The sequence below is a fragment of the Erinaceus europaeus genome, chromosome 11 (assembly GCF_950295315.1).
Source record: "Erinaceus europaeus chromosome 11, mEriEur2.1, whole genome shotgun sequence".
Lineage (NCBI taxonomy): Eukaryota > Metazoa > Chordata > Mammalia > Eulipotyphla > Erinaceidae > Erinaceus > Erinaceus europaeus.
The window spans coordinates 79208273-79232520 of NC_080172.1; the positions used below are offsets into that span (position 1 = coordinate 79208273).

Sequence of the window (24248 nt, forward strand, 5' to 3'; positions counted from 1 at the left end):
TGTAACATGTGCGCTCAACCAGGCGTGCCACTACCCGGCCCCTTAATTTAATTTTTTAACTATTATGATACATTTCAAATCTCCCAATAAATATGTTGCTTCATACATCCATTGTCCAGTTTTACAAAAAGTAATATATTTCCTTTTTTTTTTTTCAGTTTAGTAAATCTTTAATTGAGCTATTAGAATGGCTATGCCAGATGCACTAGATACAAAGAGAAAGAGCTTAACACTTACATCCTTTGAGTTGGTTGACCTTTAGGATTTGGGGATCTACATGACAAATGAAATAAGTAAAGGTGTGAAAGGCAGATGAGTTCATTTGGAGATGGGATATCAATAACTATAACAAATGCACCTGAGGAAAAAAAAAAATCAAACTGACTCTTAACCTCTGAAAATAACGGTGGTTAACGGAGGGGGGTCAGGGAGAGATTGAGGAGGGATAGGTAAGATGTCTCTGGTGTGATGGCTGAATCCTTCATATCTTTCCATTTTTATTTTATCTTACCCCTCTCCCAGCTTCTTCAGTTGAGGTCTAAAATTTAAGCTTAGAGATTTAAGGACCACAAAAAGATTCATTCATGTGAGTGTATACTAGCCTTTGTTAGCTAACATTGATAACATTCATCTCTCCATTTTGCCCTCCCTTTTCCTATGTATCTACTTTCTTCTTTTGGGTTACTGATTCTACTCTACTACTGATCATCTCATTTATAGAGTTAGCATCCCTTATCTTATTAGGGATTCTTTTCTTTTTTTTTTATTTTATTTTATTTTATTTATTTATTCCCTTTTGTTGCCCTTGTTGTTTTATTGTTGTAGTTATTATTGTTGTTGTTGTTGGATAGGACAGAGAGAAATGGAGAGCGGAGGGGAAGACAGAGAGGGGGAGAGAAAGATAGACACCTGCAGACCTGCTTCACCGCCTGTGAAGCGACTCCCCTGCAGGTGGGGAGCCGGGGTTCGAACCGGGATCCTTATGCCGGTCCTTGTGCTTTGCGCCACCTGCGCTTAACCCACTGCGCTACAGTCGGACTCCCAGGGATTCTTTTCAGTAATACTTGCAAGACAGGAAGGTTGGTAGCGAATTCTTTCAGTTTCTGTGTGTTTCGGAAGATTTTGATTTCTCCTTCATACTTCAAGGAAAATTTAGCATGATAGAGTGTTTATGGCTGGAAATTTTTATTATGCATATGTCATTCCACTCCCTTCTTGCCCCTAGGGTATTTGATGAGAAATCTTATGAATGCCTGGTGGTTCTACCTCTGTATGTCAGATTCTTACTTTGACTAGCAGCCTGCAGCATTTTTTCCTTGTCCTTGTTTTTGGATAGTTCTGCTATGTCGTGTCATGGTGTAGGCCCATTTTGGATCCAGGAACTTGAGTGTTCATTCAGTTTCCTGACTGACATTTCAGTCTATGTTTTGAATGCTAGCTAAGTGTAAAAAAAAAAAAAAAAATCTGCTATAATTACTTTGAGTATGTTCTCTTCTCCTCCTTTTCTTCATTCTCAGGTATCCCAATAACTCTCACATTCATTTTACTAATGGAGTCTGATAGTTCACAGGAAATTAATTCATTTCTCATGAACCTTACCTCCCAAATAGCCTTGCACTCAGGAAGTGTGTTGGTTTTATCTTCTAGCCCTGATATTCTCTCCTCAAGCTGATTTATTCTAATTACTAGGCTTCTTATGTAAGCCCTAACTCCATTCAAAGTGTCCTTAATATCTTGTAGCTCAGTTTGGAGTTTTCTTTGTGTGTCTTGTAGCTCTTTGGTAAAATGATCTCTGAGATCCTGAATTTGTGTCTGTATAGTATGGTTAGAGTCCTGAATTGTCTTCATGGTAAACTTTCTGAATCAAACTCAGGCATTTTGAGTTTGAACTGTTGAATTTTTCCCCCTATGTTTTGGTTAAATGTAAATTCTGCTGTTCAGCCAGCAGTTGTTGCTGTGGCTGTGTTCTTTATATGTCATGGTTGGGGTTGGGGAGAGGTGAGTCATATAACCTTGGGTAGGTCTTGACAGAATAGGCTCTTGCTGCTTTGCTTTTTGCTTCATACTGTACTCTGGCCTCTAGCAGTTCTCTGCCAGTTTGGGCAGGTCACACAAATCTGTCATCTGATCAGGTTTTGCCCTGCTTTCTCAGCCAAACCTGTGTTCTGTTGTGACTCTGTACCAAAATGGTGCCTGCTGCTGACTGCTAGCTACTGACTCCCAGTTCAAGCTGTTTTTATCTTGAATGTTTGTCCTGTATCACCTACCAAGTACACCTGCACCCACCTTTGGTTCTGTTTATTCCTTGAAACACTGTGAGGTTCCAGATATTATTATTATTAGCAGTGTTAGTGTTATTATTTTCCATTGCTTTATCTAGTTGTTTGAGGACATGATCTTTTGATTGTTGCTACTCCATGGCCCTATTTCTTTTTCTTACTGCATCAATATTGGACCTTATTTTGACTTAGCAGACACTGAAATTTAGATTTTATCATCGTTCACATATGCCTGAATTTCTGCAAAAGGTCAAAACATTTACTATTTGAAAGAGAAAGAACACATTATTATACCAAAAAGAGATATGGGTATGAAAATAATACTCTATATTTACTTTAGTTTTTAATACTGTATTTTATTATGAACTTATGTGCATTACAAAGGTTGGCCATCTGCTAATGTTAAGATTTATAATCTACCCTATGGTTAACTCATATAATCATACAAATTTAGATTTTGATGGAGCTTCAGAAATTTGTCTATGACATTTTCCTATATTCATTCCACTAGCTATCAACCGATCTAATTACTTTAGTGATATGTGTGACCTTTGTGAAAATTTCCCTATATGTTTATTTTTATGTATATTGTTGACTTAAAAACCTAAGAGGTTTCTTCACAAATGAATAATTTAATAACAAAAGCAGTAAGGATGATAGTCCTCTTTATTGTGCATTTACTATATTCTGTGACTGAGCTAAGGATGTATTTTACATATATTTAAGGAAGCAGAACTAACAACCATCTGGGAAGATGACCCTATTATTAATCCTATTTTCATTTTCAGTAAAAGAAACCTCATTATTTTCTTGAAATAAATATTTTCCTGGGGAGGTTTTTCAACACGTCTAGTGTCACACAGCTACTAAATGAAGCTTTATTTTGAACAGAATTTAAATAACATGATTTTGTGTGGTATTGTTACATTAGCCTCATTCCTGACTCCATGTTTTATTTAGTCATTTTTTCTTTCTTCCTTTATTTAGTCTTCTTTTCTTGTTTAAAATTTTACTTCATTTATTTACTTTTAAACATATTATATTTATTCCTTTATTTGACTGAAGCAGAGAGAAATCAAGGAGTGCTAAAGGAGAGAGGCAGAGACAGACATCTGCAATGCTGTTTTACCATTTGCGAAGCTTTTCTCTGCAGCTGGGGACTGGGGTCTTGTAGCTGGGTCCTTGAGTAGTGTAATGCACAGGCTCTACCAGGTGTGCCATCACCAGCCCCTTCCTTCATTAATTTCATCTAGTATTTTTGTGACTTACTTTACTTATTAATGACCTTTAAGCTTTTCCTTTGTGAATGCAATAGTGTTTTTTTTTTTTTTTTTTTTTGGCTACATAAGGACAGGTTTTCCCTCATGGAACAGTTTGTCTTTGTCAAGATAGAGCAAGAACCAAATAATATGGATTAAGTCAACATGGGGAACACAAAAAAAAAATCATGCTAGAGTCCCTGCCCTTTGGAAGCTTACACATTTAACTGGTTAGTAAAAATTCATGCATGGAACCACATATATATGAAAAGTAATTATAAATGGCATTGGTGATGGGCCCTTTATGTATTATAAATCACTGATTGGTAAAATTGAAAAGAAGATATTTTAGGAAATAGAGATGAACTCTTGCCAACCCCAAAGACAAATCAAGTATTTTAAAATTTTTCATCCTTTGAAGAGTTTACAACAAAGTATTTCAACAAGATTGCTCTTAAAAGCTGTTTAACTTAAAAATAATACTTTAGTAACTATATAGAAACCACCAATTAGTAATGTGAAATGCCAGTTAGTGAAAAGTTAAGACATCAGTACGCCAGACCCATTGAGAGTAACTGAAGACAGAATGTATTTCATTTCTCAAGATGTGTGATGCTCAAGCCTTAAAGTTGAGAGTGAAGGCTAAAGGACCTGGTAGTCACTGAGCACATTTCCCAAAACTAGAGTCTTCAAATTGTGTTGAACCTCTGATATAAAACAACTTTGAAAGAAAAGGACTGATATGCTATTAAAATAAAAATTGAGACTGTGAGGCATATATGAAAGGAAGCCACTTTATATAGTTGATTTAGTGGTTCTAGCCCCTCTAATCAATGAGGATGCCTCCTCTAAGCACGCCCATTTCACATTTCCTTTTATTCCACCAAATGTGATTTTTTTTTTCACAATAGGTTGTATTTTAAGTACCTTCTTAAAAAGATATTTTATTTTAATGAGAGATACAAAGAGAACGACGGTGAGAAAGACCAGAGCTTTGCTCAGCTCTGGTTTCTGGAGGGGCTGGGCACTGAACCTGGCCTCAGGCATGCAAGTCCTTTGCATAGCCATCAAGCTGCCTCCCCAGCCTAACGTACCAACTTAACACACCGCTCAACCTGCGTGTATGTTTTCCAGCCAGAGTATAGCGACCATTTCCTACAGATGCCTCTCTAATCGAATACTAGATTAAAATCGTTTTTCTTCCACGGGGCAGGGAACTAACAACAACCTGGAAGAAAAGTCTACTTGCACTGGTCTAGAGCGATAAAGTTTTTGCTTTCTCTTTGAAAGCCGGGAGGAAATCTTCAAAGACAAGGGGGCAGAGGGGAAAGCCATGAAGTAGTTCCTCCCTAGCCCACAGAGGTCCGGGCAGCCCATCTGGGGTGAGATTAGAGGGCAAACCCGAGGGAGGCTGCGTGGAGGCAGTGCAGCGCAGTGCAGTGCAGTGCAGTGGTTCTGGAGGAGGCCTGGGAGGTAGCCCACGCACACTGCCCTGGAAGGACGGCAGGGGGTTCGTAAAGGGGCGTACAGAAAGCTTCCCGTACGACGCCATGCCACGAAGCAGCAGGCCCGGGCCCAGAGCACAGAGAGCCGAGGGCCGCAGGCGCGCGGTGGCGCGGAAGAGGCAACGGCTGCGGCGCCCACTCCCCTAGGTCCCAGCGCCCCGCCGCTCGCCTCCTGCAGCCCGGCGCCCGCGCACTCGGCTCTTTCCGCCGCCGCCGTTGCCGCGCGCTGCCCCGTGCGCCCCGGCACCTTCGGCAATTTCCGTCGAGCCCTGGCCGCCATTTTCTCGCCGCTTGTGTGTGTCGCTGGCTGCGTGGCTCGGTTCTTGTGAGCGAAGCTTTGTCCGGTTCGGCAATGGACGGGTATGTAATGGGGGTGGGCGAGAGGTGTGCGAAAGGGGAGTGGGCCGGTTCCCGGGCCCGGTTTCAGGTCGGGCCGAAAGGCTCCGGCGGCCCCTCCCTGGGCTGGGCTGCCGTTACCCAACCCCCGCCCCACTGCACACACCCCTCCCCTGGCTTCCCCCCGGCCGCTCGGGCCGAGAAAAAGCCGAGAAAGCAGCCTCGCGGGCTGGGAAGGCTGTTTTTTTGTGGGGGGGGGGGGTGGTGGTAGTGGCGACGACCCTGGAGGGCGAGGGGACGGCGGCTAGGCGGCGGCGGGGGGCAGGGCAGGAACCCCGCTTCGTCTGGCTCGTCCCTGCCCCCTCCCCCCACCTCCCCGGAGCCATTTCGATCCGCGACCTGGGACCCGAACCCCGGGGTGGGGGCGCCTTCGGGAGCGAGCGTTGTGGCTAGACGCGGGGCCTGTGCGGGGATTTCTGGGCGGCGGGAGGCGCCCCCCTCGCTGCCCCGCATCCCTGGGCCCCGCGGCCTCGCGCGGCCCTCGCCTGGGGGGGGGGGAGCTGCCGGCGGCGGCCGGGGCCGGGGGAGGGGGAGGGGCGCGGGGACGGCGCGCGGCGGCGGGAGGAAGGGGGGAGGGCAGATGTCACCCTCCTTTGTTTTCGCTGGAGTCTGGTTGTGGGGGCGGGAGGCTGGGAAAGGGGGGAAAAAAGAAAAAGGAAAAAAAAAAGCCTTTTTGTGGGGCGTTGAATCAGACTTGGCGACACACAGGCGCAGAAGAATATAATTGTCTGAAACCCCAAGTGTGTGTGGTCGAGGCCAAGCAGCCATGGCGGAAAGGAGCACACAGGGCCATCTTTTTTTTAAACTACTTTGACCATTTTTTGAACGAACACACACACACACACACACACACACACACACACACACACGTGTGTTACACCCCCCCCCCCAAAAAAAAAAAAAAAAAGCCAGGCCTATGGCCTGTGCTGCCTCGTCCCACAGCCCAGGTGGTGATACCAGGGCACCAGGAGATGTGGGCCGGTCTCTTGGCACTTCGGTTAAGCTCCTGGTCCGAAAACATTTGTATGTGACCCATTTTCAGAAAGGAGGCACCCTTTAAGAACGAAAATAGAGGTTTCTTTCAGCCCAGTTGTGGGGTGGCGGGAAGGGGATGTGTGTGTGAGTATTTAAAAAAAAATAGTTTTTAAAGGCACTTGGACTAGAATCAATCATAAGTCAAAAGTGTATTATCTTTTGTGCCTTTTTTTTTTTTTTTTAAGATTGCAGGTGAAGTTCATATAATAGCACTCACAGAACTTAAATCACGTTAACAGTCTTCCAGAAACTATTCCCAGATGGAACATAGTTCTAGTGAAACTCTAATTCCACCAAATCATACTGAACATGGATGGCAAACTTCAGATTTATGTTTCCTGATTCTATCAAGATGACGGATTTAAATTTTAAATTAAATGACTAACAGTTCAAGTTACTACTTTATATTTCTACTCTGTAGAAATATCATGGTTCTTGGGATTTTTTTGTGTGTGTCCTTTTTGCTATTTCTAAGTTCTATTAAAATATCTTCAGTTTAGTGAATATTGTCTGTATTTTGCAGTCATTTCTACAAAGCCACATTTGTATAAGTACACAGAAGTCTCACCATCAGTATTTCATTCGTATTTATTGTGAATGGATGATATTTGAATGATGCATATATGAACTAAAAGTTTGACTCAGACTTTGTCTATAAGAATAATAAGTTTAAAACCAATTTTTTTTCTTTACAGAATTGTCACTGAGGTTGCAGTTGGTGTGAAGGTAGGAAAAGATTGTTTGAAATTAGTATAAAAATAGTTTATAACCTAGATATGCAACAATGCACTTTTCTAATAGAAGAGAATTTTGTTTCAAGTACAGACCAAAAAAGAAAAAGTTTGGAGTTTCTTACAGCTAGTAAATAAAGTTCATGTAAAAGCAGTCATGAATGGTGCTCAAGGAATTGTGGCTATAAAATGACAAACCCCAATTTTCCTGAGGGAAAATTTATGGTTTTAAATATACAGATAAGTAAGATGCTATGAATTATGATTTTATGTTGTCTTATAAAGATAAATATTTTTATCAGTTAACCCTAACCCCTAAAAAGAAAAAACTTGCTTAGGCAGTTAGCTTCACATTTGAGTCAGAAGCTAAGAACTGTTTCTATTAAAGAAAGATAACTTTCTAATTTTCCAAGCTTGGCACCAAATCTGATATTCAATTTTTTTTTTTTTAATTTCTTTTAACCAGAGCACTCCTTAGCTCTGGCTTATGGTGGTGCAGGGGTGAATTTGGGCCTTTGACCACAGGCATGAGTCTCCTTGCATAATCATTAAGTTCTCCACCCCCCCCTTTCAAATATTTTTTGGATGCAATTTCACATTTTCAAATATGAGTAGGTTTGAAAGGCTCTGTGTTTAGTGGTATTGTCTAAAAAAACTAAAAAAAAAAAAAAAAACTCCCTTTTTTGTTGCCCTTGTTTTTTATTGTTGTAGTTATTGTTGTTGGATAGGACAGAGAGAAATGGAGAGAGGAGGGGAAAACAGAGGGGGGGAGAGAAAGATAGACTCCTGCAGATCTGCTTCACTGCCTGTCAAGCGAGTGACTCCCCTGCAGGTGGGGAGCCAGGGGCTCTAACCATGATCCTTAGGCCGGTCCTTTGCGCTATAGCCCAACTCCCCCCAGTTTTTTTTTTTTTAATTCCTAGAATGTTGTAACAGGATTGTTGTTTTTTTCCCCTATGTTCTGTCCTCTGACCCTTGATAAAATAGCTTTTTGTTCATAAGGTTAGGAGAGAAATGAAGTTTTTGTGGAGAGCGCATACTTAATTTGGCAGTGATGTTTTTTAAGTAGAGGTAGTTGTAGGAGCTGATTTTGTAACTTGTTCAAAAGTTGGAAGATGCTAAGGCCAGTGAAATAGCTCACTTGTATACAGGGGCTGCTTTGCCACATGCACGACTCAGCTTCCAGCTGGCCCCCACCATACTGAAAGAACTTTCTGTGCTATAGTCTCTCTCCCACTCCTCTATCTCTGTCAAAATAAAACAACAAAAATGTGAGATGCTAATTTGTAGTTTCCCTATAAACACATATCCTCCAGAAGGGAGCTTTATAGAAAATAAATTAAAAAAATAATAAAATAAATGACAGATGTCTGAGTTGAGCAAGAACTCTTAGGCACTACCCAAAATAAGTTAGGGAGGAATAGGGGAACTTGGAGTGTCAAGTATAGTTTATTGGCTACACCAGTTTATTATGTTAGTAGTTTGGAGCTGATACTAGAAAATGCTGTAAAAGTGGTGAGCATTTTTAATCCATTATTTAATACATAAGTTTGAATGGCTTCTGTGTTTTAACTTTCTAGGACAGTGAATTAAGAGTGTTTTAGAGTGGTGTGTATACATTGACCATGAGATGAGAACCCATGCCTATATGTCCTCAACTCCTAAAAATACTTATTTCTCCAATAAAATGATTTGAAAAAAAAAAACAACTTTTTTTTTACTTTAGTGTAGAACTTTCTAAAAATATTTCCAGTTTTCTAAGTATTATATAATAGTGAAAGAGAACAATCAGAGCACTGCTCAACTCGACTTTATAGTGGTGTGAGGGATTGAACCTGGGACCTCAGAGCCTCAGGCATGAAAGTCTTTTGCATAGCCATTATGCTGTTTCCCTAGCCCTTAATTTTCTTTAAGCAGTTTTTTTTTTAAAGTAGCATTTATTATCTAGTCAAAAAAGAAAAAAAAGTATTCCTATTCCTGTATTTTATTTTCTGGTGCATTATCCCCTGAAATTTATACATACAAACATTTAATTTCATAAATGAATTTATAATTTTAGTATTGCCTCACATTACCTTTTTAAAAATAGCTTTATTGAGATATAGTTTGACATAAAGCCCCACATACTTAAAGAATGTATTTTAGGATGTTCATGAAGCTGTTAAAACCATCATAAGGAACATCCTTCATCCCCAAAAGGGATGTCCTTTCATAGCCCCTACCACATCTATCTTTCTTTCCCCAGGCAATCCCAAACTTACTGTCACTATAAATAAGTTTATATTTCTTAGAATTTGAGATAAATGTAATCTTACAATATGTGTCTGTTTTGTCTGGCTTATTGCACTTAGGAATAACTATTTTGATACTCTCTTGGGTTGTAACAACTTTTTTTATTTGGTAAAATTACATCATATGGATGTACAGACATTACTTCTTGTGCTTTAATTCAGCTTTTGTTAGTCATATGTATTGTTTCTAGTTTGGGCATATTATGAATAAGTCTACAGTGAACATCTTTTGTAAGCTTTTGTATGAACATATGTGTTCACTTCTCTGGGGAATACCTATGCTACAAATGGCTAGATCATATTGGTAAGCATGTGCCTATTGTTTTAAGAAACTGCAAACTTTTCAGAAATGGTTGTACCATTACCACTAGCAGTGTCTGAGATTCCAGCAGGTGCTTCTACATCCTACTTTTTCTAGTATTATATATAGCCATTTCAGCGTTCGAAACTTTTACTGATGGGGTCTTTAGATCTATTGTTTTTGCGTTTTTGATTATGGAAATTCTAGTGGATATAAAGTAATCTTGTAGTTTTATTTCAAATTTCTTTTTTTTTAATATTTATTTATTTATTCCCTTTTGTTGCCCTTGCTGGGTTTTTTTTTATTGTTGTAGTTATTATTGTTGTTGTCGTTGTTGGATAGGACAGAGAGAAATGGAGAGAGGAGGGGAAGACAGAGAGGAGGAGAGAAAGATAGACACCTGCAGACCTGCTTCACCGCCTGTGAAGCGACTCCCCTGCAGGTGGGGAGCCGGGGTTCGAACCGGGATCCTTATGCCGGTCCTTGTGCTTATTTCATATTTCTTTAGTGCCTTGTGTTGAATATCTTTATGTTCTATTTGTGCCAACTATGTATCACCTTAGATGATGTGCATTTACATTTCTTATCCACTGTTTTAATGGACTGGCTCTTTAATAGTGAATTTTGAGAAGTCTTCATTCTGGTTAGATGCTCTTTATCAGAAAATACAGTTTATAAATATTTTCTGCTACTTAATGTTTTCATTCTCAATAGTAATACTGTTTTTGAAGAACTGGCTATTAACTGATAAAATTCATCTTACCAGTTTATTTTTCTTATGTTAATGCTTATGATGTCATACCTAAGCCATCATCACCCAGCCCAAGCTTACAAAAATCTTCTCCTTTTTTTTTCCTCTCTCTGAAAGGACTGCTCAGCTTTGTCATGTGGCAGTGCTGGGGATTGAACCTGGGACTTGGAGCCTTAGGCATGAAAGCCTTGAATAATCATTATGCTATCTCCCTAGCCCTTTATTTTCTAACAATTTTTTTCCCTAGTTTTGATTTATGAAAAGGAAGCAATGGCAAAACTCATAGGATAAGAGGGGTACAACTCCACATAATTTCCACCACCAGAACTCCATATCCTATCCCCTCCCCTGATAGCTTTCCTATTCTTTAACCCTCTGGGAGTATGGGCCCCGGGTCATTATGGGGTGCAGAAGGTGGAAGGTCTGGCTTCTGTAATTGCTTCCCCACTGAACATGGGTGTTGACAGGTCAAGCCATACTCCCAGCCTGTGTCTCTCTTTCCCTAGTGGGCCAGGGCTCTGGGGAATTGGGACTTCAGGACACATTGGTGGGATCCTCTGTCCAGGGAAGTCCAGTTGACATCATGGTAGCATCTGAAACCTGGTGGCTGAAAAAAAGAGTTATAACATATAAAGCCAAACAAATTGTTGACTAATCATTAACCTAGGGGTTGGAATAGTTCAGATGAAAAGTTGGGGGGGGGTGGTTGTAGCTAGATAGTAGGCCTGTTTTAGTTATATTCCAAAGGGCCCATGAAGATACTAGTTTTTTTTTTTTCTGAGCCTTCAATCTGATATGCAGGTGGATCCAAGTTATTACTTATTTCCTATTATGCTTCCCTCAGTTACTCCAAAGCTAACCTTATCAGAGCAAGGACTGCAAAAGCTGAATAAGAGCAAGAAACTGGCATACTTTAACACTGACTCTTTAGTCGCTTTCAGACCACCCCATCAGCTGGGGCCCTAGTTGGGGAGTCCTGAGATTCCCAAACAGACATGATGGACCTAGACCTCGAATAAATCCCTCTCTCCATTGTTACAGGTCATCGCTATCAGGAACAACATAAAAGACCCCTTTGTGGGCCCCCATAGGACCTTGCCCTCAACATGGATCAACAATAGTAGAGAATGTCCCATCACTTAAGGGAGGCTGGACAACATACTCTATCTCCCACCTGAGGAAGATGGGTCCTGATATTGGGGCAGCTTGGAATGTTCCTACTCATGATCACAGAATGTGAGCTCAGATCTAAAGGGATGCAGAGGTCACATAGGCTTATAAACTAAATATGGGCCCCAGATCACATCAAATTGATGGGGTTTACAGTCAACAATATTTATACACTTTTTCTGTATTTCTCTCTTCCATGATCCAGATTTCTGGTCCTTTTTCCAGACATGATATGTCCCTAGATAATAACTTGGATCATCTGCATATCTAACAGAATTTTTATAGATTTTAGTTGTGGGTTTAATTTTGTTTTCCATTTTGAAATAATATTTCTGTTATTAAATGTAATGAGTTATGAGTTAACACTTTTGTTTTTAAAATTTTTATATTTTTTTCAGCACCATTAGTTGAAGCAACTATTTTTTCTTCATTAAACTCACTTTATACCTATAATAAAAAACATGAATGATTCTGTTTGTACTATGTTCTTTTTTCATTGATCATTATGTCTTATCTAGGTGCCAATGTATATAGTTCGTTGTTTTCATATGAGTCACATACTATAAAATCTTGTTTGAATTTCATTGGAATTAACTTCAGTCTGTAGAGTAAGGAAAATTTTGATGTTGCTTCCCCTCTTCCCCCACTCTGGAGTACAATTTTTTTCCTTGTTTCAGTTTATTTTAGTTCTCAATGTACAGATGTTCAATATTATTTTAATTAGATTTATTATTATTTTTTTATGTCACTGTAAGTACTTTTTTAAAATTCAGGGGCTAGGCGGTGTCTTAGTTGAATGTACTTGTTATCATGTACAAGGACCTTGGCTTGAGTTTCTGCTCCTCACCTGCAGGAGGGACACTTCATGAGTGGTAGATAGTGTCTGCAGGTGTCTTTCTCCCTCTATACCTTCTCAATTTTTCTCTATCCTATCAAAATAAATAGAAAAAAAGGCCACCAGGAGCAATAACCTTGGTGGCAATTAAAAATAGAATAAAATAGAATATCTAGTTATTGTATAGAAATGCAAATAATTTAATAAAATACAAACAAATATTGGATAATCCTCCTAGAATTTGTATCCTTGCCAGGTTTACTTCTTAGATCTAAAGCTTTATGTAGGCACTCTTAGATTTTCTATATAGACATACTTTTATCTATCAAGATGCAAATTTTTTCTCGAGTATGTTATTTAGTACTATGTAAATAGAAATGATGAGAGCAGTCATTTTTTCCCCTAGTGTTAAGATGGGAACCCTAAGTGACATTTTTCCCCCCAGAAATGTTTGTACAGTTCGCCAGTGAAGGTGTGTAGACCTGGCATTTATTTTCTTTCTAGGAAAGGTTTAAATGCTATGTTAATTTATTAATATAGGACTGTTTAGATTATCTGTTTGCTCTTGAGTGAACTTTGATAATTTGTGCCTTTTTTTTTCTCTTGTCAGTCAAGCATGAGGTTTATTGATCTTATCAGAAATTAAGTTTTTGGTTTTCTTGAGTTTCTTGTTCCTATTTTGTATTTAATTCTTTTGTTTTTAACTTAGTATGTTTTTTTCTATTTAAGTAATATCAAAACTGGTGTCCCATTTCCAGAGATTTGCTGCCATATATTCATTCATTCCCCTTTAAGTACTGCTTTTATGTCATATCTCAAATTTTGACATGCATGTCTCTTTTCACTCAGTTGGAGTTATATTCTAGTATTTTTAATTTCTTTGCTCTTAGGATTATTTAATGTATTTATTACAATTGGAGTTCCCATATATCTTTGTTATTTTTAATTTATTTTTTGTTTGCTAGTACAGAGAGTTTGTAAGAGAAAAGGGAGATAGAAAGGAAAAGATAAAGACACCTACAGCTCTGCTTCACCATTTATGAAGCTTCCCTTCCTGTACATCATAACTGGGTACTTGAATGCAGGTCCTTTCACTTTTTTTTTTCCAGTATCACCCAGATTTCTTTTTTCTTTTTTTCTTTTAATTTTTTTGTTTGTTTATTTTAAAAAGGAGACATTAACAAAACCATAGGATAAGAGGGGTACAGCTCCACACAATTCCCACCACCAGATCTCCTTATCCCATCCCCTCCCCTGATAGCTTTCCTATTCTTTATCCCTCTGGGAGTATGGACCCAAGGTCATAGTGGGATGCAGAAGGTGGAAGGTCTGTGGCTTCTGTAATTGCTTCCCAGCTGAAGATGGGCATTGACAGGTGGATCCATACTCCCAGCCTGCTTCTCTCTTTGCCTAGTAGGGTGGGGCTCTGGGGAAGCAGAGCTCCAGGACATTGGTGGGGTCGTCAGTCCAGGAAGTCTGGTCAGAATCCTGCTAGCATCTGGAACCTGGTGCATCTGATAACATATAAAGCCAAACAAATTGTTGAACAATTGTGGACCTAAAGGCTGGAATAGTGCAGATGAAGTGTTGGGGTGGGGTCGTCTATTTTGTAGCAAGCTAGTAGGCATATTTTAGTTATATTTCAAAGGGCCTGTAGCTATACTTTTTTTTTTTTTTGTCTGAGCCTGAAATCTGATATGCAGGTGGATACAAGTTATTGTCTGGGGAGGTGATGTCATGGCTGGAAAAGGAACAGAAAGCTTGATCAGGGAAGAAAGTAGCTCCCTAATATGGGGAAGTGGTATAAATATTGTTGACTGTAAACCCCATCGATTTGATTTGGTCTGGGGCCCATATTTAGTTTAGGAGCCTATGTGACCTCTGCATCCCTTTAGATCTGAGCTCACATTCTGTGGTCATGAGTAGGAACATTCCAAGCTACCCCAATATCAGGACCCATTTTCCTCAAGTGGTAGCATAGAATATATTGTCCAGCCTCCCAATGGAGGATGGAACATTCTCTGTCGTTGTTGATTCAAGTTAAGGGGTAGGTCCTATGGGGGCCCACAAAGGGGTCTTTTATGTTGTTCCTGATAGCGATGACCTGTAACAATGGAGAGAGGGATTTATTCGAGGTCTAGGTCCATCATGTCAGTTTGGGAATCTCAGGACTCCCCAACTAGGGCCCCAGCTGATTGGGTGGCCTGAAAGTGACTAAAGAGTCAGTGTTAAAGTATGCCAGTCTCTTGCCCTTATTCAGCTTTTGCAGTCCTTGCTTTGCTAAAGTTAGCTTTGGAGTGAGTGAGAGAATTGTAATAGGAAGTAGGTGAGATGGCTATTTAAGTCTAATTAGATACTATTTCATTAGGAAGTTTATACTGACTCACTGCAGACTATTGTGTACTTTTGCTTTTAGGTATATATTTTGCCCTAATTTATGGATATGTGTAAACATATGCTCTATCTCATGGGACCTACTCTATATCTAGGCTTTGGGAGTTTGTGAGGAAGTTAACTGCCTGGAATGGAATTAAATAATACTATGACAGGAAAGGTCTCACCCAAGTAATGAAGCTAAAGGATTGTCATTCCATGCCTGATGTCTCTGGACACAGTCTGAAGTGAAGCCTGCTAAGGTGGTACTCATTGTGTTGATTAGGTTGGGATCAGCGTATGTAATGTTATTTGGTATGAATTAAGAGAAGTATGCAGGAAAATGCGCCCCACCCTAAGGTTCCAGGACTGGGGTAAATATAGGCTCTTTAGTGGAAATGTGACATTCCTGCTCTTAGGGTTCAAGAAGACAATATAGTTATTGTTATCACATTATTTGGTAATTGCGCTCACTTTGAAAAATCTCTTTGTTAGGATTTGCTGTGTAATACACAACATCACCATAATTTATGTCCTTTGACATTATTTGTATATAGCTGTGCCACCGGTTGCTTCTGTTCTCCCTGTTCTAGGCTTTTGAGAGAGTCAACATATCAAAGACTCAGCCTATGTATTAAAAAGACTCAGTCTGTGCTTTAAAAAGTTTGAGACAAAATCAATTTTTCCTCTCTCATATTAATTAGTGATTTATATGACTACAAATTAATAGGAGTCTACATAAACACCATTCCCACCACCAAAACTGTGTCCCATCCGACCCACCCAACTCCCACTGCCCAGGGAAGCCAAATATCCACCCTCACCCTCACCACAGGGTTTTTACTTTGGTGCCCTACTCCAGATTTCGTCAAATCCTGCTTTGAGTTTCCTTTTCTCTTCTTTTTTCTCAATTTCTGTTTAAGAGTGTGATCATCCCATACTCATCTTTGTCTTTCTGACTTAGCTTACTTAAAATAAATCCATCTAGCTTCGTCCAAGATGGTCAGAGAAGGTGGGTTGATTGTTCTTAATAGCTGTGTAGTATTCCATTGTGTTTATATACCACAGCTTTCTCAGCCACTCATCTGTTGTTGGGCACCTGGGTTGCTTCCAGGTTTTAGCTATTACGAATTGTGCTGCTATGAACATAGGTGTGTACATATCTTTTTGGTTGGCTGTTAGGGAGTCCTTGGGGTATATGCCCAGGAGAGGAATTACTGGGTCATAAGGAAGGTCCATGTCTAGTCTTCTGAGAGTTCTCCAGACTGCTCTCCACAGAGATTGGAACAACTTATATTTCCATCAGCAGTGCAAAAGGGTTCCTTTGTCCCCACATCCTCTCCAGCATTTGTTGCTGCTGTCCTTTTTAATGTATGCTATCCTCAAAGCTGTGAAGTGGTATCTCAATGTTGACTTTATTTGCATTTCTTTGACAATCAGTGACCTGGAGCAGTTTTTCCTGTGTTTGTTAGGTTTTTGGATCTCTTCTGCAGTGAATGTTCTGTTCTTATCCTCTGCCCTTTTTTGGATGGGGTCGTTTGCTTTTTTGGTGCTAAGTTTGCTGAGCTCTTTGTATATTTTGGTGATTAGTCTCTTGTCTGATGTCTGGCGTGTGAAGATCTTCTCCCATTCTGTGAGGGGTCTCCTTGTTGGTGTGATAGTTTCTTTGGTTGCAGAAGCTTTTCAATTTGATGTAGTCCCATTGGTTTGTTTCTGCTTTAGTCTTCCCTGCAATTGGGTTTGATTCATCAAAGATGTCCTTGAGGTTTAGCTGGAAAAGTGTTCCACCAATGTCTTCCTCTTAAGTATTTGATAATTTCTGGTCTAACATCCATGTCCTTGATCCATTTGGAGTTGATTTTTGTTTTTGGTGAGATACGGTGGTTCAGTTTCATTCTTCTGCATGTTTCAACCCAGTTTTCCCAGCACCATTTATTGAAGAGAGCCTCCTTTCTCCATTTAATAATTTGGTCCCCTTTATCAAAGATTATATGTACATAAGTGTGGGGGTTTAGTTCTGTGCTTTCAATTCTGTTCCACTGGTCTGTGTGCCTGTTTTTGTTCCAGTACCAGGCTGTTTTGATCATGGCCTTATAATATAGTTTGAGATCTGAGATTCTGATGCCTCCATTTCTGTTTCTTTTCCTCAAGATTGTTTTGGCAATTCTGGATGTTTTCTGGTTCTAGATATATGATTGCAGTTTATGTTCTATTCTCTTAAAGAAGCTTGGTAGAACTTTGATGGGTATATAACATTGAATTTGTATATGGCTCTGGGGAGAATATTCATCTTGATATTTATTCTTCCAATCCATGAGCATGGGATGTCTTTCCATTTCTTGGTATCATTTTCTATTTCCTTGAATAGTGACTCATAGTTTTCAGTATACAAGTCTTTTACTTTTTTGGTCAGCTTTACTCCTAGGTATTTGATTGATTTTGCTGAAACAGTAAATGGGAGTGATTTCTGGATGTCTTCTTCTTCAGATTTAGTGTTTGCATAAAGAAATGCCACTGATTTTTGTACATTGATTTTGTAGCCTGACACCTTGCTATATTGCCTAATAACTTCCAGTAGTTTTCTGCTGGATTCTTTAGGTTTTTCTATGTATACTATCATATCATCTGCAAATAGTGAGAGCTTGACTTCTCATCTGTATTCCTTTGATTTCTTTCTCTTGCCTGATTGCTATGGCAAGAACTTTGAATACTATGTTGAAGAGTAATGGTGACAGTGGACAGCCCTGTCTAGTCCCCAATCTGAGGTGGAATGCTTTCAGCTTCTGTCCATTGAGTATGATGTTGGCTGTAGGTTTGCTATATGTGGACTCCACTATCTTGAGGAATTTACCGTCTATTCCCATTTTTTGTAGTGTTTTGAGCATGAATGGGTGTTGGATTTTGTCAAAGGTTTTCTCTACATCTATTGAGATAATCATGTGGTTTTCGGTTTTGCTTTTATTGATTTGGTGAATGGCATTGATTGATATATGTATGTTGAACCAGCCTTGCATTCCTGGGTAAATCACACTTGGTCGTGATGAACAATCTTTTTGATATACTTTTGTATCCAGTTGGCCAGGATCTTGTTTAATATTTTGGCATCTATGTTCATCAGAGGTACTGGTCTTTAGTTTTTCTTTTTTGTTGTGTCCCTATCTGCTTTTGGTATCAGGGTGATGTTGGCTTCATAGAACGTGGAAGGGAGTCTTCCTGATTCTTCGATCTTGTGGAAGAGCTTTAGAAGTATAGGTATTAACTGTTTCCTCAAGGTTTTGTATTATTCGTTTGTGAAGCCATCTGGTCCAGGACTTTTGTTGTTGGGAATATTCTTAATAACTCTTTCGATTTCTTTATCTGTGATTGGTGCATTTATGTTTTGTAGTTCTTCTTGGTTCAGTTTTGGAAGGGTATATGTTTCCAGGAATTCTTCCATTTCTTCCAGATTCTCTAGCTTGGTGGTATATGGTTCTTTGTAGAAGCCTTGCGTGATTTTCTGAATTTCTGTGGTGTTAGTTGTGATAGCTCCTCTATCATTTACAATTCTATTTATTTGGGTCTTCTCCCGCCCCCCCCCCCCCCCCTTTAAGTGAGTTTGGCCAGGGGGTTGTCGATCTTGTTTAATTTTTCAAAGAACTGACATTTGGCTTCATTGATCTTTTGTATGGTTTTCTTATTTTTAATGTTGTTTATTTCTGCTCTAATTTTAGTGATAACCGTCCTTCTAGTTGCTTTAGGGTTTCTTTGTTCTTCGTCCTTGAAGTCCTTAAGGTGTGTATTAAGGTCGTTTGTTTGAGCTTTTTCTTATTCTCTAATATGTGACTGTATGGCTGTGAGTTTCCCTCTCAATACTGCTTTTGTCCCAAATAATTTTCATAACTTTTGTCTTCGTTTGCATTTGTTTCCAGGAACATTTGAATTTCTTGCTTGAGTGCCTCTCTGACCCAGCGTTTCTTAAGCAGTCTATTGTTGAGTTTCCAAATTCTGTGACTTTTAGTAATTTTCTGTTTTTTGTTGAAAGTTTGCTTTACTCCACTGTGGTCTGAGAAGATATTTGGAATGGTTTCAATGCTCTTGAATTTGTTGATACTGTATTTGTGGTCTAACATGTGGTCTATCCTTGAGGATGTGCTGTGTGGATTTGAGAAGAATGTGTATTCCAGTTTGTTGGGGTGAAGGAATCTGAAAATGTCCAGTAGGTGTAGTCTGTCCATCTTTTCATTTAAATCTCTTGTTCCTTTGTTGATTCTCTGCTTCGTTGATCTAAGTGTGAGAGTTAGGTGTTGAAGTCTCCCACTATTATTGTATTACTATTGATGTATTTTTGTAATTCTTTCAGTTGCTGTTAGATGTATTTAGATGGTCCCTCGTTGGGTGCAAAGATGTTAATAAGTGTTAAATCTTATTGGTTGATTGATCTTCTAATCATTATGTAATGGCTTTGCCTATGTTTTATTACTTTATTTAATGTCTATGGTGTCAGAGATGAGAATGGCTGTTCCTGCCTTTTTTTGTGGTCCATTAGCCTGTATGATAATTTTTCATCCTTTCACCTTAAGTCTGTGTTTGCTTTGTTGGGTCATGTGGGATTCTTGCAAGCAGCATATGGCTGGGTTGTGTTTTCTGATCTATCCTCCCTCTGTGCCTTTTAATGGGTGAATTTAAGCCATTGACATTTATTGATATTATGGATTGAATGTTTTGTAGTGCCATTATTCAACAATTTGATTTGCTTTGATTATATGGCAAGTATTACAGTGATGTTCTTGTTTATAAGAGATCTTTTAGTACCTCTTTCATGGCAGGCTTGGTTATGGTTGTCTCCTATAACTGTTGTCTGTCTGAGAAGGTTTTGATCCCTCCATCTAGTTTGAATGAAAGTCTAGCAGGATATATTATCCTTGTCAAACCTTTTTTCATTGATGGCTCGATAGATATCTTCCCTTTGTCTTTTGGCTTTTAGAGTTTTGAGAAGCCTGCTGATAGTCTTACGGGTTTTCCCCTGTATGTGACTTTTTGTTTTTCTCTTGCAGCCTTTAGGATTCTTTCTTTATCCTTGCTTCTTTTCATTGTAACTATGATGTGTCTTGATGTCTTCAGGTCTGGGTTGATTCTGTTTGGGTACTCTCTGGGCCTCTTGAATCTTTTTTTTTTTAATATTTATTTTATTTTATTTATTCCCTTTTGTTGCCCTTGCTGTTTTTTTTTTATTGTTGTAGTTACTGTTGTTGTTGTTATTGGATAGTACAGAGAGAAATGGAGAGAGGAAGGGAAGACAGAGAGGAGGAGAGAAAGAAGACCCCTGCAGACCTGCTTCACTGCCTGTGAAGCGACTCCCCTGCAGGTGGAGAGCCGGGGTTCGAACCGGGATCCTTATGCCGGTCCTTGTGCTTTTGCGCCACCTGCGCTTAACCTGCTGCGCTACAGCCAACTCCCGGGCCTCTTGAATCTTAATGTCCTTTCTGTTGTTTAGGTCTGGGAAGTTTTCTTCCATAATTTCCTCTCGAATATTTACTTCCCCTTCCTCTCTTTCTTCATCTGGTAGGCCAATTATATGAATGTTACTTCTTTTGAGATCATCCCATATGTCTCTGATGTTGTTTTCAGTATCTCTCAATCTCTGTTTGAGCTCTTTTACCTCTTTCTTTGTTTTCTCTAGCTCATCCTCTGACTGGCTAATTCTGTTTTCTGCTTCTTGTTTTCAGTGTCTCTCAATCTCTTTGAGCTCTTTTACCTGTTTCTTTGTTTTCTCTAGCTCATCCTCTGACTGGCTAATTCTGTTTTTTGCTTCTGTCAATCTGCTTTCCCTTCCCTCATCTTCTTCAGTTCAGTTATAGTATTAGCTAGTTCTGCTAGTTGGCCTTTTAGTTCCGCTATTTCAGCTTTCATTTCTCTAATTACCTTGAAGTAGCTTGTATTTTCTTTGAGGTATTCCTCTGTTGTTTCCTGATAGCTTTTTCCTCCATAGTTGTCTTCATTTCTGTGATTATTAGGTATACTATTGCTTTCATACTTTTCTTATATATGGTTACTTCTGACTGATTTGGAGTTTCTTCTGGGCTCCTGTCCTTATATATTGTGGTAACAGATTTATTTGCTCTTGATTTAACCCTTTTTTTTTTTAAATTGATGTGGTTTTTATTTTTCTGCTCTGTCGTTCTTCAGTTGTGTTCTTAATACAAACCATACTATACTAAAGATTTTTATGATAAGTGCAGTTACCAACCTCAGAAATTACAACAATAGTAACTGAGGCAAGGATTCAACCAACACCAAACATCACCTCCAGTCCAAGAAAAAAATAGCAAAAGAAAAAGAGACAGGAAAAAAGGGATAGCAAGCGTAGATAATTATGCAAATCTGTTGTCCACTGTAAATTCTAGGGATAGAAAGGGGAGAAAGGAAAGTAGAGAAGACACACACAGAGTCCATTCTGTGTCAGATTTCTTCCCCAAAATAATTCACAATCGAGTATCAGTGAATTCAGAAAACAGGAGGAAGGAAGAAAGAATTAAAAAAAAAAAAGGAAGGAAAGAAGTAAAAAGGAAGAGCAGTGAAAGGAAAGAGGTTTTTGTTTTTAATTAGCTAGGAGGAGGGAAAAAGGGCAGAGTGGATGGAAGAGGTAGAATGAAACAAGTTCCTCTCACAATGGATAGGACACCCAGTCACCTAGCAATGGAGAAAACAACAGTGGTTAATTTTGGTCAACCTGAAGAAGGTTGATGGAAAAGGGACATGTGTATATAGTAATAGTAGTAATAAAATAAAATGAAGTAGAAAACCCCTAACAGTTAGTCTGCATCTTGGACTGCTTGATTGGCTGCAGGCAGCCTGAGCAAAGACAGCCAATTGTAAGACATATGAAAAAAAAAAATCCTCTGGATAGTCTTCCCCAGGCAGGGATGAGGCTCTGATTGGTCAGGTATTTTGTCACTCTAATAGAGCTGTAGCCACTTAAAAAAAGTTAAAGGAAGAGACTTGGAATGACACCCCTGGTCAGCCAGGAATCTTGTCAGGGAGCCTGCTTGAAGTGGCTGTGCTGCCCTTGGGGGCTGGTACTGGCGTGGGGGGGAGGGGTGAGCTCAGAAATAGTCAGAGGATTTTCCTTTGTCCCCCTGACTTCCGTTTTCAGCCCAAGAGAGAGTTATGGGACTATTTTGGTGTCACTCTGACCAGCCCTGTTCACCCTCCTACAGACAGCCCAGTATCTTATCCTATCCAGCGGACCCTGCATTGCAAGCTGCTGCTGCTTGGAGCTCAAGGCAGCTGTGGCTCCAAAGTCACCATCTTGGCTCCACCCCCTGTCCTTCCACTTTCTAAGATGTATGCTCAACCGAGTGGGTGTGCCACAACCTAGGCCCATGTCAATTATTTTTAATTCCATTGTGGCTGGAGAATATAGTTTGTATGATTTTCAAGTCTTACATCTTTGTAAGAGTTTATCTTTGTATATTTGCTTAGTCTTGCGTCTGGACCAAATTGAGCATATTGTTGTGTGTGTACTTGATAGAGATGTATATTGTGATATTATTGGGTGGTGTCTTCTGTAAATGTCAGGTCTATGTTTGTTTGATATGTTCAGGTGATCTTTTTTTTTTTCTATTCTAGCACTTACTGGAAAAAGGGTATTGAAATTTCTACTCAAACGTATGCATGGATTTCTCCTTGTAGTTGTTAGCTTTTTTGTTTTGCTTTGTGATTTGTATACAAATTTTTAGGAACACTACATCCTCTTGATGCAGTGACTCCTCTGCTATATAGTAACTTTAATTTTATTTCATTTTAAATATTTAAGGAGGGATATAGATAGATACAAAGAAAGAGGAGTCTGGAGAGGAAGAGAAAATCCAAACCGTTGCTCAGATCTGGCATTTGGTGGTGCTGGTTTGAACGTGAGACCCCAGAACCTTGGGCATAAAAGTCTTTTTGCATAACCATTAATGCTATTTTCCCAGCCCACCTAAATTTTAGTTCTGGCAATGCAACTTTTTTTTAGTGATTTAATATTGATTTACAAGATTATAAGGTAAAAAGGTGTATAATCCCACACCACTCCCACCACCATAGTTCTGTGTTCCCACTCTCTTCATTCAAAACTGTAGTAGTTCTCCCAAGGTCACCAATACAGGTCGACTTTATATCTGTCATTATAACTATGGGTTTTTTTGTTTTTGTTTTTGTTTTTGCCTATCCTCTTTTATTGTCTTGCCTTCACTTCCTTTCTAAGGAACACCTTACACCAATTGTTACTTCAGAGCGTCCTCCTTTTTTCCCCTCAGAGAAAACGGTGCCTGACTTCCTCTGGTGTTTTCCAGATGCACTACCCTTTCAGAGATAGGATAAAAACAAAATTCTTAGTGACAGACACTTTAGGTCCTGGTGGAATTGGACTTGAGAGCCCCCTCGTCGTCTTCCCCTAAGATTTACCACTCTGAGAGTATGGACCAAAATTCTTACAATGGTATAGAAAGTGGGAGTTCTGGCTACTATAATTGCTTCTCTGCTGGACATGGACATTGGCAGGTCAATCTGTATTCCCAGCCTGTTTCTGTCTTTCCCTAGGTAGGATAAGGCTCTGGAGGGGTGAGGTTCCAGGACACATTGGTGAGGTCATCTGCCCAGGGAAGTCAGGTTAGAATTATATTTGCATCTGCAACTTGGTATCTGGAAGACAGTGAGATAAAGCAGGAGAAAATCTTTAATAAACTGAAATCATAAAACAGCAGTGGAACAGTTGTGAATAGGAACTTTAGGTTGGGAAAAAGTTGAGTCTATTTTATGAATGTTCCTATGGGACCATGACTTTGGTAATCTTTACTTGAGCTTGATACCTGACATGGAGGTAAACTAGAAATATTGTTTGGGAAGATGTGTCAGTGTTGACAATAGAACTAGAAAGCTGAATGAGGGTAGAGAGTAGTTCCCAAACTTTATGAATATATATACATACAGTGGACTGTTTACTACCTTAATCTGATCCAGGACCCACATATATTCATTCATATGTAGCACAGGAGCCTGTATAACCTCAGACTCTTGTCAGACTGAGCTCACAATCCATGGTCACAGCTGGGAACATTCTAGGCTGCACTCATTTTAGGACCAGTCTTCCTCAAGTGACAGAATATGCTGACCCAAACCTGAGATTGGGGCAGTCATTACCATTGCTTAGTTTATAGTGAGGGTAGGGCCCTGGAGAGGCCTACAAAAGGGCTTATGATGACATTCCTGATGGATGTGACCACTGGTTGTAGAGCGAGGGACCTGTTAAGAGGTCTGTGACACATCTCTCTGTATTATTTTCTTTAGTTATTTAATTGAT

At 39.5% G+C, this 24248-nt stretch overlaps 1 protein-coding gene across 7 annotated transcripts in view; it reads left to right on the forward strand.

Moving 5' to 3' along the window:
• The first annotated feature begins 5068 nt into the window (after window positions 1-5068).
• PTBP2 (polypyrimidine tract binding protein 2) overlaps window positions 5069-24248 on the forward strand; it is a 67049-nt gene continuing 47869 nt past the window's right edge. For 6 of the 7 annotated variants that reach the window (XM_060202122.1, XM_060202123.1, XM_007531461.3 and 3 more), the window contains exons 1-2: window positions 5273-5403; window positions 7170-7200. In XM_060202122.1, coding sequence (XP_060058105.1) covers window positions 5396-5403; window positions 7170-7200 — 39 coding nt within the window. In that variant the 5' untranslated portion in view covers window positions 5273-5395. Of the gene's footprint in view, window positions 5404-7169; window positions 7201-24248 lie in introns of all 7 variants that reach the window. The other variant, XM_060202124.1, reaches the window with a different exon arrangement.